At 34.8% G+C, this 14,414-nt stretch overlaps 2 protein-coding genes and 1 long non-coding RNA gene across 3 annotated transcripts; 2 read left to right on the forward strand and 1 right to left on the reverse strand.

Annotated features, from left to right (window-relative positions):
* Positions 1 to 2,629: 2,629 nt before the first annotated feature.
* Positions 2,630 to 4,808, forward strand: LOC148957966 (large ribosomal subunit protein eL22-like). The gene is made up of 4 exons (XM_089114101.1): positions 2,630 to 2,691; positions 3,208 to 3,303; positions 3,843 to 3,964; positions 4,486 to 4,808. Exons 1-4 carry the CDS (start codon positions 2,683 to 2,685, stop codon positions 4,631 to 4,633), a joined length of 375 nt encoding a protein of 124 aa, XP_088970227.1. The 5' UTR covers positions 2,630 to 2,682; the 3' UTR covers positions 4,634 to 4,808.
* A 2,182-nt stretch (positions 4,809 to 6,990) lies between these two features.
* LOC148957967 (uncharacterized) lies at positions 6,991 to 8,430 on the reverse strand. The gene is made up of 2 exons (XR_016144935.1): positions 7,942 to 8,430; positions 6,991 to 7,352 (listed from the first exon to the last, which is right to left on the reverse strand). It is a non-coding gene; the product is annotated as an uncharacterized LOC148957967 (long non-coding RNA).
* Positions 8,431 to 8,684: 254 nt separating this feature from the next.
* LOC148957968 (ceramide-1-phosphate transfer protein-like) lies at positions 8,685 to 10,455 on the forward strand. Its single transcript, XM_089114098.1, has one exon. It carries the CDS (start codon positions 8,724 to 8,726, stop codon positions 9,390 to 9,392), a length of 669 nt encoding a protein of 222 aa, XP_088970224.1. The 5' UTR covers positions 8,685 to 8,723; the 3' UTR covers positions 9,393 to 10,455.
* The last annotated feature ends 3,959 nt before the right edge of the window (positions 10,456 to 14,414 follow it).

Genomic DNA, 14,414 nt, shown 5'->3' on the forward strand with positions numbered 1-14,414 from the left:
AAATCTTTCTTCCATCTATGATTTATACCTCTATTACAATAAGCTGTACTTGTTTTCCTTATAATTTGCATCGTAGGTGAATTCGGCCCCGGGTAAGAAGCAGGCACACATCCTTCTTTCATACTTATGGCAAGCGCATTATACTCAATAAATATAAACGAATCCAATCCAAATTATGAACTGAATGAAATTTTCGAATTCTTAGTCATACTTCAAAGCCAATTCCAGTCCCCCTTCCTTTCAAAGCAAAGTTTCAGTCTCTATGTTTATCGAAAGCCCTTTCCAATAATGATTTTAATTTCTTACTTTTATATACAATTTAGTCCACCTTGGTATTCGCGCCTTCCCATCGCCACTTGAACACATAAATTTGTTCGCCTCCACGAAATATTCTTTAAAAGCTACAAATTTTTATGTTTAAGTAATCTTTACGCAATCGGCTGAAGGTGCGGACATATTTTTCACTGCCATAGAAAATTCAATTTGCAAAATTGATTAGGTTTATTTCATCAGTCTTATGAACGGAACAAGTTTTTAACTCTCCTTAGACTTGATCCCGGCGGGCTCAGTAAGTTGATCAAACGTATTACATGTGAACTCTGTCTGTAAACTAGAATTCTGGGACATAGAATCTTGAAAATAGGATTGCTTTTTTAATCAGTCAGAGAAAACACAAAAGGGCATGAATTATATTGAAGTACAAAAAATTTAGCATCTAGTCTTGTATGTTGTTCTAATCCTAGATAAGAAATTTAAGTCTTTGTTTAAAAACCCTTTACTGTTGGCATGTCCTCATTGCAGGGACACAACTTGTTCATGTCTTCATAAAAACATCTAACACAATGTTGTGAAGTAAGCAATATGTTGCAGTTATAGTTTTACAGCTGTTTAGTTTTGTTAATATACATTAAGAACCATAAAGGATTGTTGTTAAAATCAAATTTAGTGAACTCTGCTTTTTAACTTGCCTAGACATAAGTTTAAGAAAAGGAATGGTTCTAACATGAATTGGTATAAAAAATTCCTGCTCAAGCTTGAAAAATCTCAGTGAAAAGAGTTTTACAATTTTTGGCAAAGTCGCACAATAGGGTACATTTTACTTAACCCAGAATCAGAGATAGGGGTCCAGTTTCTACCTTCAGGAACACACACGATATACATTGACAGTGCCCGCCGGGGACTTGATGCGGAAATTTCACTAATGCGTTTGTTGTTGAAGATATACTAAGGAAATTTTCTCGCAAAAATGGGAGTCTCCTTCACAGTTGATATCATTCATCACAGGAGCTTTTTGCATCAAGACCAAGAAAAATTCAAGGAAATTCAGTAAATGGTCCTCCAACAACGCCCAGAGTTATGTTATTTTACTTAGTTTCTTAAGGTAGAATATCTGGCATTGAAAAAAACCACGCGAATTTTTTTATCAAAAAGGGGCACTTTTTATACTTTTTGCAAACAAGGGGGCCTGTGCCCCCGTTGCCCCCCTGGCTCCGGCGGCCGTGTATTTATGCAATCTTTGCGAAAAAATGTGAGGGCAGCTGGGTGATCATGCTCAACTGACTGGGAAACATCTATTACGTAAAGCATATCAAATCTGGATCGACTAATCAGCAACTCCTTTCCAATACAGATTCCTTACTAGAATTAGACAAGCCTCAAAATTGGTCAAAATGTAAGAAAAGATTAAAAACAAGCTAAGGCTGAGCTACAATTTTGAACGTTGCTTTACCTTAAAAAAACGAGGATTTTAAGCAGAAACAGACTGGCAAACCGGGAAATTTTCTGCTGCGCATTTTTCTCAAGTTATAATTTTCAAGAATCTTGAAAAACTTACAGAAGGTAACTAATCTTTGCGAATTGAGCGAAAATAGGATTTCCTTCAATCCTGAGGATCCCACTTCCCAGCAATTTTCATTAAAGTGCCTGTAAAATTCCTGTAGACAGCACGATTACCTGGCTTTGTGGGGACTATTCCTTTTTCCGTAAAGTATCGGTATGAATCGAATACATTGTTTTTGAGAAGATGAATCTTCTCAAGGGTAAGGCAATTTACTTTTGGGCCGGGTATGGGATGGGTAGAGCAATCATCCTGCTTGCAATCCAGTCTGTATCGAACAAACACTGTAAGGCATATTCAAACATGGCACAGAGAAAGCTTTGTTGTCCAACGTTAACTTTTATCGAATACAACATAGCTATATATTCTATAATATTGGACTGCGAACCCTTCTTCTCTGCAATTTTCTTATAAATTTTCTTCGCTGCGGCACTTGTAAGCCCAAAGCTATTATCTTTGCTTATGAAGGAGCCTGGATACATTTGAATATAGTTATCTCCAAATCACCTTTTTACACTTAACGACCCATATGGAATGAATATTCAGCATGATCAATACCACTGCAGACACTTTAAAAGACTTAGATATTTAATAGCTATCCAAGTTCAGACGACACAGCGAGCTTTGAACTAAATTAGCTAGCTCGGTTCTGGAAAAGAAAAGTCGACCCTTGTCAAATATCCTTTATTCGGGGTAAACTGTGAACCTTTCTTTTCTAGAGTTTCCCAACCCTATCCCATGTTATCTTATGCCACTGACGTCACCTGCACAGGCCCAGACCCCTCGTCGGTCTCATAAAGACCACGTTGCATGAAGCGTTCCTTCTCTTTAGCTCTGCAGGCAAGATGGCACCGGTAAGAGAAATTTTGCAGCCACTTTCATCGTAGTAACCATGTCAAGTTTACATTTAAAAAGATATTCATTGATCACTTAGACTTGCTATGTTGCGAAGCATATGGTTTTCTTACAGATGTGGGATCAGTTCAATGTTTAAAAACAAAATATGAGTGCCAGACTTTGCCAGAATTCGTAAAGCAAATTTCCTTTTAGCATAGGCTTTTGGTCTAGATATGAATTGATATAGAAATAAATAAGACCGTTATGTTGCTTCCTAAACTTCGGGAACTCCTATATTGATTTGGTGATCATGAAATTTACTTGGCATGTGATCGGGCCTAACTGAACTGACGAGAATCGCCTTCATTTTGTTCCTATAATGCTGTATCCCTATCACTTCTTTAGTTGAGTAGTGGTCACTTCGATGGGAACTCGAACTGCCATTTAATCTAGTCCAGATGCTCAAATTAAATGTCACTAATGTAATGAAGTTAAGACGGTTTCCTTCACTTAGCAGTTTCTTTTTTGCTTAGAAAACGAAGAAACAACAGAAGAAGAAAACCATCTTAAAGTTCACCATCGATTGTACTCATCCAGTCGAGGATGGTATAATGAAGGTGGATGATCTGGTAAGATATATAACTTCAACTTAGAACATGTATGGTCTTTGTACACTGCAAAGAACACCCATCCACGTTCCAGACCCAATTTTAAATCTTTTTTAGTCTGGACACGTGTAGAATGGTCCTTTCAGAGTATGCCTAGATTATTTGTACTTGATCTTTGTCTTAAATATCGCCCTGTAAAGGCATATGAATGCAGACTTTCAATATATATATTAATATATTATATAAAGATAGTTTCACTTTTTGTTTTAAACAAAGACTGTCTCAATGTTGGTCGTACAAGGAGATATATAGTTATGTATAACCAAGTTTGTTAACTTGGTATCAAATATTTACTGTTTTTATTTATATTTAACAATCCTGTTGCATTCATTTTGAAAGAAAAGTGGTTACTGTGTAGCAAAAAATACAGCTTGTAAACATACAACTTGTTACAATGGTTTTTTTACAAGTTTTGCTGATTTTCTCTTGCCTTAGGGTCCTCTTCCCTAATGGCAGTACTTAGGGCCAACTTCCCTAAGTACCCTCTTTTTCACCTATAGGAAACCTTCCTGCAAACTCGTATCAAGGTTGAAGGCAAAACTAACAACTTCGGAGATGCAATAACTATCGAACGTGCAAAAAATAAGCTGACCCTTGTTTCTGAAAGGCCATTTTCCAAAAGGTAACTAAATTTATTTCCTAGGTTTATATGAATTTAGATGTAAACTTAATTGTATAACAGTGGCTGTTGCCAATAGTGCTAGGAAATTGCTACAGAAATTTCTACTTTTTAGTGGAATGTTATCAAACGTCAATATATTTTGTTCTGCTATTATGCTATGTGTTTTTGTCTTAAATACGTTTAAACGTTGTAAGTTCTTTTTATATATATTTTGAAGAATTGTCTCTTTATTTAGAATGATTGGTTGAGATTACTCTGTGTGTCTTTACACGAAGATGCATCACTGCATGTTTATAATTAGTATTGTGAATTTGAAATTTTGTGAATTATGGCAAGTGAAATGATGAACAAAAAACTTTTTACTGAGGTCTCCACTCTAATGATGTGAACATACATCACCCATAAACTGATCTCTTGCCTTAATAATTATGTCTGGCATTTAAAAACTATTTTAAAATGGTTTTTTCTGTGTTCTTATTCTGCATGGATAATTTGAGAATGTTTGGTGTGTTCATTTGTAGGTACTTGAAGTATCTTACCAAAAAGTACCTGAAGAAGAACAATCTTCGTGACTGGCTTCGAGTTGTTGCTTCCAATCAAACTTCATATGAGTTGAGGTACTTCCAGATCAACAATGAAGATGAAGAAGAAGATGAAGCTGATGATTAAAAAGCATTTACTCAACATTTGAAACAATTTGTATCAGATTGTATTGAATGTGATGTGAAATATTGTTTGTTTCTTTTTCTGTTTTCCTTTTTGTGTAAGATATTTTCAAGTAGTGGTTTTGGCAAATATTTCAAGATACATAGTGTACATACAGTGATTAGAGTTAGGTTATAAATTTAATTGTTTTTCTGCTTGTGGACTTTACAGATAAGGTTTTATATAGCAAAGTCTGTCCAGGTCCAACAACTTCATCCTCCCCTTTTTAATGGTATTATCCCACTTGTTTTGTTCCAAATGGATACAAAGATTTGATTTAATTCAAATTCTACGGTGTTTCTAAAAAGCTAGTTAGTTATAAATTTTAAACAAATCAACTAAAGAATGCAACAATAATATTAATTAAAGTACAAATCAAACCAGAATTTTTAAGGAGGAGCGTTCAAAGTAGGTTAACTAATGAGATGAAGGTCCCTCTTTTGTTTAAGCAATCTATGTGTTTTAAAGGACTAAACAACAAATTTTGCAAAGCTCTCTAATTTTAAATAGTTTCAAGAAGATAATTTTTTAATACGATTTATAAGCGGTACTTCTCATTTCTACAGGTAGATTGTACCATAATTTCCCCCCATACTACGTGTTGATTGCCTTGTGGCGTGACAATGAATAGATGTATTAGGGAAAAAGAAGTTATGAAAATAAATTGAAGTTAGCTTTTTGATTCATAAACGAAAGATAATAGTTCTAAATAATTTTAAGTTTTTTTAAAAATATGAAGAGAATCAAACCTTTGCCCCCAAACAATAATACCATATTGTAAGAAGGACATGAACAAAGCATTATAAATTAATTTAATGTAACTGTTGGAAGGAGATTCCTAATCCTGAAAAGAATGCCACAGGTTCTTCCCAGGTTTTTGAAAGTTCAGCAAGGTGATATTTCTGAACAAGGTGTTTGAAAGAATAATGATAATATAGTTAGCAAATAAATTCAGTACCAGAATGAAAAGATAATAGTTGTTCGTTGAAAAAACGATGTTTTCAGCATGTACTCATTATCAAGTGGCTAGAAAAGAAATGAGCCAAGCAAAGAGAACACGTTTTCTAGCCACTTGATAACGAGTACATGCTCGAAACGTCGTGTTTTTAGCAATCAAACACTTTATTTTCATTCTGGTACTAAATTTATTCGCTGACTATATTGTCGTTATTCTGGATGAAGTACCACACACAACATACATATTTAATTGAATTTGTTTGAAAGAATGAATTTGTTTAATTGAATTTGTTTGAAAGAATGATTGAAATAAAACTCTGGAGTAGGTTACTGCTCCAAAATTTATGAAGAAATTCAGAAATTCAAGATCTTAGAATCAAGATCTAAAACTGCTGTTCTCAACACAAAAGTGACAATTTTGTTTTTTTATGTGTAAATGAGCTAATTCTGGACCTGCAAGTAAAGTTGTATAGCACATAGCAATATATTTATATAAACGTTTTAATATTATAAGATATGAGAAAAGTTGCCCAACATAGTTTTGTTGTTACATCTTTGTTGTTGTGTATGCCAGGAATTAAAAAGAGTTTTAAGGACAGTTAACTTTGCAATGACTTCCCTATAAGTTGGAATGAGAAGTAACAGTTTCAAAAAGCCCAGAAAGTTTTTGGGAATAAAAGACTAGCAAGGAGACCTCAGAGACTTATGGGTGCTTTTTAATATGCTTCCTTTTTTAAAATTTTGACAGGCATTCCTAAACAGATTTGCAAGCTTGAGAACATTTCATATACTTTATCTAATAAATGCCTACTTCTTATCTCACAAAGCACAATTGAATCGATTTAAATATACTCCGCCGTACCTATTTGAACATGGTGATGAATAATTCAAGAAGACTAGATTCAACATCTTCAATCTCTATATTATTTTCAAGTGACTATACCCTTATGGGATCAGCTGCTCCCTTTTCCATTGCATTTATGTTATTGATGCCCACAAAGATCAAAATCTATTATTTTGTTTAGCTGATTTTATAGGAGAGCAAACAAAGAACATTGCCAGTGACAAAGTTCTTGGTAAAACACAGAAACCATCATATTTGCTACCTTATACTCAAAACATTCTCAATCAAATTCACCCCTCCCCCTTGATAAATTTTTTGAGGAATCTGTTCTAGTTTTGTTGTGATGTTGGATGAAAGGTTAAATTAATGGGATTTATGACCCCATCTCTTTTATTCTTAAGGTGGGGGTTTTATTCTCTGATCCTGCTTGTGCCAACCTGCCAATTACGTTACATATAATTTTCTAACCCCCTTTCTATTCTGAGCTTTGTCAAAAAGGGTCACACAAGATATTATTCACTTTCTAAATCATTGAACTGCTAAAATTTACATCACAAGAAACTATCTTATATATTTACAATGAACCATGGAAGTCCTATTATGTATCACATAATATACTACAAATGATGCAATATGTATTGCTTAATTTTATAACCCATTAACCACTCTGTATGTTGTTTCCACAATTTGTTCTAGTGTATCCAAGTCCTTTTGTAAAGTCTGATTCTGTTTGACCAGTTCTGAAGTCTTTAAGGCTAGATCTAGCAATCCAGCTTGTACCAGAGCACTCATTGTTTTCTTATATCTCACTTCCTTGCTAACATTTTCATCAGATGAGCTACTTTCCATCTTGAAAACTTTGCTGTCCAAATGAATTTAGACCTGAAATTGAACACAACAGATAAAAATGATATTATAGATAATACTCAAATTCATTTAGCAGCAAGCTTGGTCAAATAAATTTTTTGGAAGAAAATTGGATACTAGAAAAGAGGGACCACAAACATTGAAATTCCATAAAATAACCACTGGCAAGCACAGTTTGGATCTTTTTAACAAGCACCTCTAGAATTCAATATTTGACCCACTTTTCACTTGAACCTTCATCTGAATTGAAGTGATTATGGTTCAGGTTTTAGATTACCTGCCGGGTTTTTTGTATCATTGGATAATAGGCCTATGAATTGATTTAAAGATGGGTAACTAGGTAGGTTATTTGTTTGGTTCCAAGCATGTTAGTATTATAATTCGTTTAAAGTACAAGACCCCTTGAATATCGGAGTCACTGAAGGGAAACCGTCCTGAAAATTCAGAAATGAAAATGAAAAATTGAAACGAAAATGAAAATGCGAAGAACGAATAAACAAACAGTCAAAACTAAGTTGTAAACTTCACAGTATTCTACTGTATGTTCTCCAGACTCAAAAGCCATTGGTTCATAGCTACAAAGGAAATATAAAAAATTTCTTACCCTTTAGGTCATTGGTACACACGAACGAAATAAAAGTTCAATTTGATATCGGAAGTTTTTGCTACCACATTCACCATACGCCGAAGTCAGGCCGTTATTGCACAGGTGCAAAGAATGCGCCTTCACAGACAAATATCCACACATCACCGAAATTCTTGTATGAGCCCCCTATGTGCTTATCAACTTGGGTCATTTTTAGATGTGGGTTAATGGGGGGAGGGGGGGGGGGGTTGTCCGAGGGGGCTTATAAAAGTCATATCCATGTTGTAATACATACAAATAGCAGCTTTTCGACAACTTTCATGTTCCTATCCAGCTAAAGTTTCCAGAAAGATAATAACAGCAACGTAACAAGAACTGGTTAGCTTCAGTTGAGCTGGAAAGCAAGAGGCAAACAAAGGGCCTTTGAATCTTAACTCTAATGTTCATTAATCAGGAAAGATTTCATAAGACAACCAACCATGCTACTAAAAATGATATCCAAAGCTGTTTCCGATTTCTCTGCGTCTCTTGCTTTCGTTTCTATTTTATATTGTTAAATTATCTTACCTTTATTTTTCAAATTTAACTTGTTAAATCATTCTCCCAAAATTGTAGTTGAAGGATTTCGTCGATGGAACAGGGGGCTTTGATTAAGGAGTAAGGGGTCTTTAAAAGTCTCGAAAAAAGTAAACGGGGAGACCCCATCTGCCGACCTCAGAGCAAATGCGCCTTCATAGTTCGCTGAATTCAGTTCCGCGTCGCGTCCGGCCAAAGGGTCATTTTCCTTTCTTGTTTCAAAGATGGCGGACACTACAGTGGAAGCTAAACCTGCAGACGAATCGCCAGGTGATAAGGATTCGTTTAAAATACACATCCTGGAACAAGCTTTGGTAAGCTGCAGCGAGAAAGGCCTCCACATTGATGAGTACATCACAGCTTACGAGGAGCTGTGTATCTTCTTCAATTTGTTGGGTTCTGTTTTTGGCTTCATTACCTCGGACGTGAAGGAGAAAATCGAAATACTACGCAAGTTTAGGAATGGACACAACGAAAGAGATAAATATGAACGCGTTGAGAGGATGATGGAGCACGAAATTGAAGTTAACAAGAAAACAGATGAAGTGTTACTTGGCTCCAGGACTTTGCTACGTTTGCACAGAGCTCTGTCCTTTACAATGTTATTTATGGAGAACCTGTCGGAAAGTTCTAACTGCGAGAAAGCGTCCTCGATCGCCTCAAGTGCCTACACGCGTAGTCTTGCAAAGTATCATCCTTGGCTGATCAGAAAAGCAGCCACACTAGCTATGTATACCTTGCCTTCGCGTGGAGATATGTTAATCCTTGTTGCGAATCGTACTGGCGAAGAACAAGTTCAGAAAATGTTGAAAAGCTGTGTTGAAGCCATTCGCCGTGTATACGATGCAGTTGAAGCGTTGTATACAAAGTATGATCTGCACGGGCTTCCTTAAAGTTGTCAAGTACTTTTATCTAGTTGTTGACAATTACACAGAAATCTTTTTGAGAATTATCTACTGGCAAAATGCTGCTTTGTTGAGGCATACTTTCATTATGATATGACATTTTTGAGAATTTTTGCAGCAATCAAGGGGCATATAAATATTAGTTACCCTATTTTTAATGGAGTAAGCAATACTAAACAAAGTTCTTCATAGAAGTGTTGTTAAAATATTCAGTGAACTTCAAGACTACCTTCTTCAGTCGGCAGAGTACGGCAGATGCATGCATAAGGTCAGTATAGTTCTGGAAGCCAAAAATTGCAATTGCACACTGAATTTACTAAAGAATATACTAAAGCATACCAAAGCATTACAGATACTAAAAGGAGGTTTGCATCTGGGAAAATGTTGACAACATGACTATGCACGGGCCAGGATCTTGTCAAGAACTGCCATACTTTGCAGACTGGCCTTCTTTCTCAACAAGAAACACTTGTAAATTTCAATAGAGATGTTATAATCTGCATATATAAATTAAAAATAAAAGTTGTTGAATTCGTAATTATAAATTGCGTTAATGTATCTAGGCTTCTAAGAGTAAACTTTGCTGAAAATAGTTTTGCTTGTTGAATTTCTTCACATATCAAATTACATACCTCTGATAATTAAAATTTTCACTTGGAGCGAGATTCTATTATATGTAAACTCTGCATGTGAATTATGAATTCTTTATGGCATTAATTTTTTATGCATTCTGTCACCTAAGCAATGGATCACACAAACATAACTCTTCTAGTTTATTAATCTTGGCAACAATTCTAAACTTGGCTTTGGTAACCTTTTTTAGAAAGAACTAAAAATTACTGCCAAAGTATTACTTTTGTTAGTAGCCTCAAACACAGACTAGCAGAAATACCTATACAGACATGTAAGTTTTTGAATGTTGAAATTTAGGTCACAGAAACATTCATAGAACCTACCACCTTCTATATTGAGGCCTTTCCATTAATTAAAATATGTCCTTGGTTCAAATGTTAGTATAAAATCTGTGATTTATTGATAGGCATTGTTTTCAGATAGTCTTTGTGTTCAATTGCTATTTTTTCTGGTACAAAGGCACTGGAAAACTTTTTCTCGCACTTGACATTTTCAACATCCTCCCCAGGTTATTTAGTAAAAATTTTGAACCATATTTGTGTGATCAGAGAAGTAACAATCATTTCCCAGATAATAAAGGAAAACTGTAAAATACTGTACTGCACGTGCTACTGTCAGGTAGCATGACAGTGACACCAAGAGTCATCACATTGTAAAAAGCAAATTTTTGGGCACAGTTTTTGTAAATATTTATAGCAAAGCAATCTAAAGGATGGCTGAATTTCGAATTAAAAAACGATTTTGTAAGTAAAGAACTTTTAAGTAAAACTTTCAAGCTATCAGAAAGAGATGTAAACCTAATGAATTTTAAGGTTATCCTCTTTTTTCGTTATCCCCAGTAAAATTTATCTTTACAGTTTTTAGCTTTCATTAATAGCCAAAGGTGGCCAGAGCATCAAAACATATTTTTGATGGAGACCTTTTTAAAATAATGATTAAAAAAGTAATATTTGTTTTTTAATGATTGGTTTTGGAAATATTCCCTAAAAAAATAAAGTTTGTTTCATTTTTCAATTTAGATAACATGAAGTCAATGGTTTGCTCTAACTTTAGTTTTGCAACAGCGTTTCAAATTTAACTGAAATAATATTATGAGATTTATAACAGCTAAATAAAGTATAAACTATTTATACTTCCATAAGATAACCTCCATAGCTTTAAAGCAGAAATATTTTGTTGGAACATTTGCCTACCTTAAAGTTTAGGTCTAAATCAATTAATCAAATGAATTACTCCCACTAAAATATTTACTAAAGATTTTCTGTTTGAAGTGGAATATTTCTTTTTGACTTGCTCCTAATCCAACGATTTTGTTCTTAAACAATCATATGGAACTAAATCTACCAACATCAGCTTGCAAAGTATAAAATTCCATAATTATTAACACAGCAAAACCTTTTTGGGGTCCAGTGAAATGCTGTTTTGTACCAGCAGTAATTTGGGGGTTGGTATGGTGGTTTGAGGAGTGTGGTAACCAATTCTGAATAGCCTGTCTGAAAATTTTAAGTAAGCTAGGTTTTTTAAGCAAAGTCTCAGCAGTTTTTAGAAACAACTCAAAAAGTCTCATTTTGAACGTTTTTTTCTCCACCGTCACATAATCACATTTACTTTGGGTATAACTCGTGGTTTAATGCTTTGTATAACACTAATCGACCACATCTTTATTGAGAAGCATTAACCAAGTTACAAAAGTTCAGATCACATAAATTGTCGTGTTCCTAGACATATTTCAGGCCTTTGAAACGATAGATCATCCTATGTTCCTCAATAAGTTCTCTCATTACGGCCCTAGCGGTAAAATATAAAGTTGGTTTACTAGCTACCTAAGCAGAAGGATTCATTACACAATAGCAAATGGAAAAGATTTATTCTCGTCATATTGTTATTGACAAGGGTGTGTCACAAGGATCTGCCCCAGGACCAATCGTATTCATTATGTTTGTCAAAAGTAAAACACTGTCAACCACGCTACCGACGCAACTATTTCCCGACGACACAAAACTTTTTGCCTTCGGGTAACATTGTAAAGCTCTGTTTAACCAGATATATTGTTAGAGCGAGAAGCTACAGGAATGGTTTAAAGCTTATAAACTAACGGTTAGTGCTGAAAAGACAAACTTTGATGTTCAGGGGCTTCGCCAAAGGGGAGATGCGGCGCATTAAGGTTTTTTGCCAGGCAAAAGAAGCAATTTTTATGCTCTTCCTGTCCTGTGACCTTTTTGCAACGATTGTAAACTTTTCTGTGGTGGTTGAACTTTCAAAGTATGGCATATAAACTTTGAAACAGTACCGCATAAAAACAGTATATAACAGTATTTATCTTTTGATCACACCCTTGAAGAGCGAAACACGTCCTCTTTTGTCAGCAAAAACTACTTCTTTACCCCGTCCAAAAAATTGTCTTTGCTTCGCCCCCGTTGGTGTTATCAGTCCATCAAATACCTATTCTCATTATGTCACTTTCCCTTACCTGGGGTAAGCTATTGAAACTATTAAATAGTATCATATATCTAACATTGGTGTTTTGATTGAAGAAATTCATATCAACAAACTCAATAGTACTGTTAAGGTACACATATTTCATATGGAAATATTGCTTTTTCTATCAAGCGTCGGTTTCTCCTGTACCGGGGAGCGCATCTGTGGAATGATTTTACGAGATACCTTACTTGCTGCTTCTTTTATATCAGAATCTTAATTATACCTCCAGGCAGTGGCGGACTGGCTACCTTTCAACCCACCGGGAAAAGCAACCAAAAGGGCGCCAATAAGTGGTGGCTCTAGAAGTTTTCCGACGGAGGGGCTTGACCTTCCGACTGGGTGCTAGGCAATTGGAAAGAAATCTTGGACGCACAAACATAACGATTATGACAGAACATACATTCAACAAACAATAAAGAGCAGCTACTTAGAGGGAGATTAATATTTTTGTGGGAACTAGCTTTTATAACAAAATGTCCCTAAAAAAACAAAGGACATATACTAAGAAAGATTTTGTAGATTATTTTCCGTGATTTCTCTAAATTCTCAACGTTCTAAACTTTTCTGAGCAATAAAAAAAGACGTCATTTATTCATTAAATGGAATAGGAACAATTTTTACTTGGGTAGGCTAAGTCTTTGCTACCTTGCAGATTATTGCTCGTGTCGCAATAAATTAGTACACAAATGGTACTTGCTGAGGCCGCACCATGGTTGCCGCAAAAGGTGAGGAAAGTTTCGAATTTCAATGATTCCAGTTCGCTGGAAAATGCACTCATTGAATCAATTTTTCAACCTTCAAAATACAACCTTACTCTTAGAATTAATATCCACATGCCAAACGCTGTTGGATGGTTTTTATCGATTTTCTGGAAATCATTCTCGTAATTCGTACACCCAAGCCTGAAGCATTTTAATGTCGAGTCAACACAGGGAATATGCACATAATACGTAATCAAAAGTAGGCAATATGGAAAAATCCTCTCTCCCTAAATTATTATTATTCTATCAAAATTTAAAAATTGGCCATAATAATGACCGTAAACCTCTATGTTAATCCAGCCATCTTTGAGTACAACATATGTGAACTTTTCCATGCACAATTGCCAACACATCGATCATTTTATCCAATGCTAAATTGATTTTTCCAAAGTATGAACCCTTTCAGATTTTCGATATTAGGTACTCGAAATAATTCGCATTAGTCATAAGTCAAAAAACTAATATGATTAGTCACCCGATTAGTCATAAGTCATTATTCAACTGAATAGTAATAATTTATTTAAAGTGATAATAGTAATAAATAATTTGTTTAAAGTTGGCGTACTAAATGAACGTCTAATAGCTATAAAGAAGCTAATTAAGGCCAACTATCTATAAAGAATTGATATGGTAAAAAATGAATATATGGTACAATACAATGTTAAAAATATTTGTGGTATAATATTATAATTAAAACCTAACCCAGCAATAAATATTTTAAACTATCTACAGTCGCATTCTACAGGGTGTGCTCTTAATTCTTTTTTGAATGTCGCTAATGATTAGGACTATCTTATACTGTGAGGTAGTGTTTGCCACAGTTTTTGACCTAAATATCTCACAGTTTCTATAACACAAGAAGTTGTCCCGGCTTTTGGAATGCAAAGATTATTTTTAGCTCGCAAATCATAATGTACATTTCTTGTTTCAAAAATCTCACTCATGAAATTAGGGTTCAGGTTATGTTTGGTTTTGTATATTTCTATCATCAAGTACTGTAGATTGTGTTGGTGAGTCGATACTGCATTACCCAATTTCAACAATGCTTCGTAGTCAGCATGACTGTCTTTATAAGCAATCCTGAGTGCTCTTTCGTGGATTCTATTCACTTTAGCATTCAGACATCTGTCATGGA

Source organism: Rhopilema esculentum, chromosome 19 (genome assembly GCF_057945365.1).
Source record: "Rhopilema esculentum isolate cy_ngs chromosome 19, ASM5794536v1, whole genome shotgun sequence".
Taxonomy (NCBI): Eukaryota; Metazoa; Cnidaria; class Scyphozoa; order Rhizostomeae; family Rhizostomatidae; genus Rhopilema; species Rhopilema esculentum.

Coding starts and splice junctions, on each gene's coding strand:
- LOC148957966 (XM_089114101.1), top strand. Junction 3,304..3,842: donor TAATGAAGGTGGATGATCTG/GTAAGATATATA, acceptor TTTCACCTATAG/GAAACCTTCCTGCAAACTCG. Junction 3,965..4,485: donor GAAAGGCCATTTTCCAAAAG/GTAACTAAATTT, acceptor GTTCATTTGTAG/GTACTTGAAGTATCTTACCA.
- LOC148957968 (XM_089114098.1), top strand. CDS start 8,724: ATGGCGGACACTACAGTGGAAGCTAAACCTGCAGACGAATCGCCAGGT.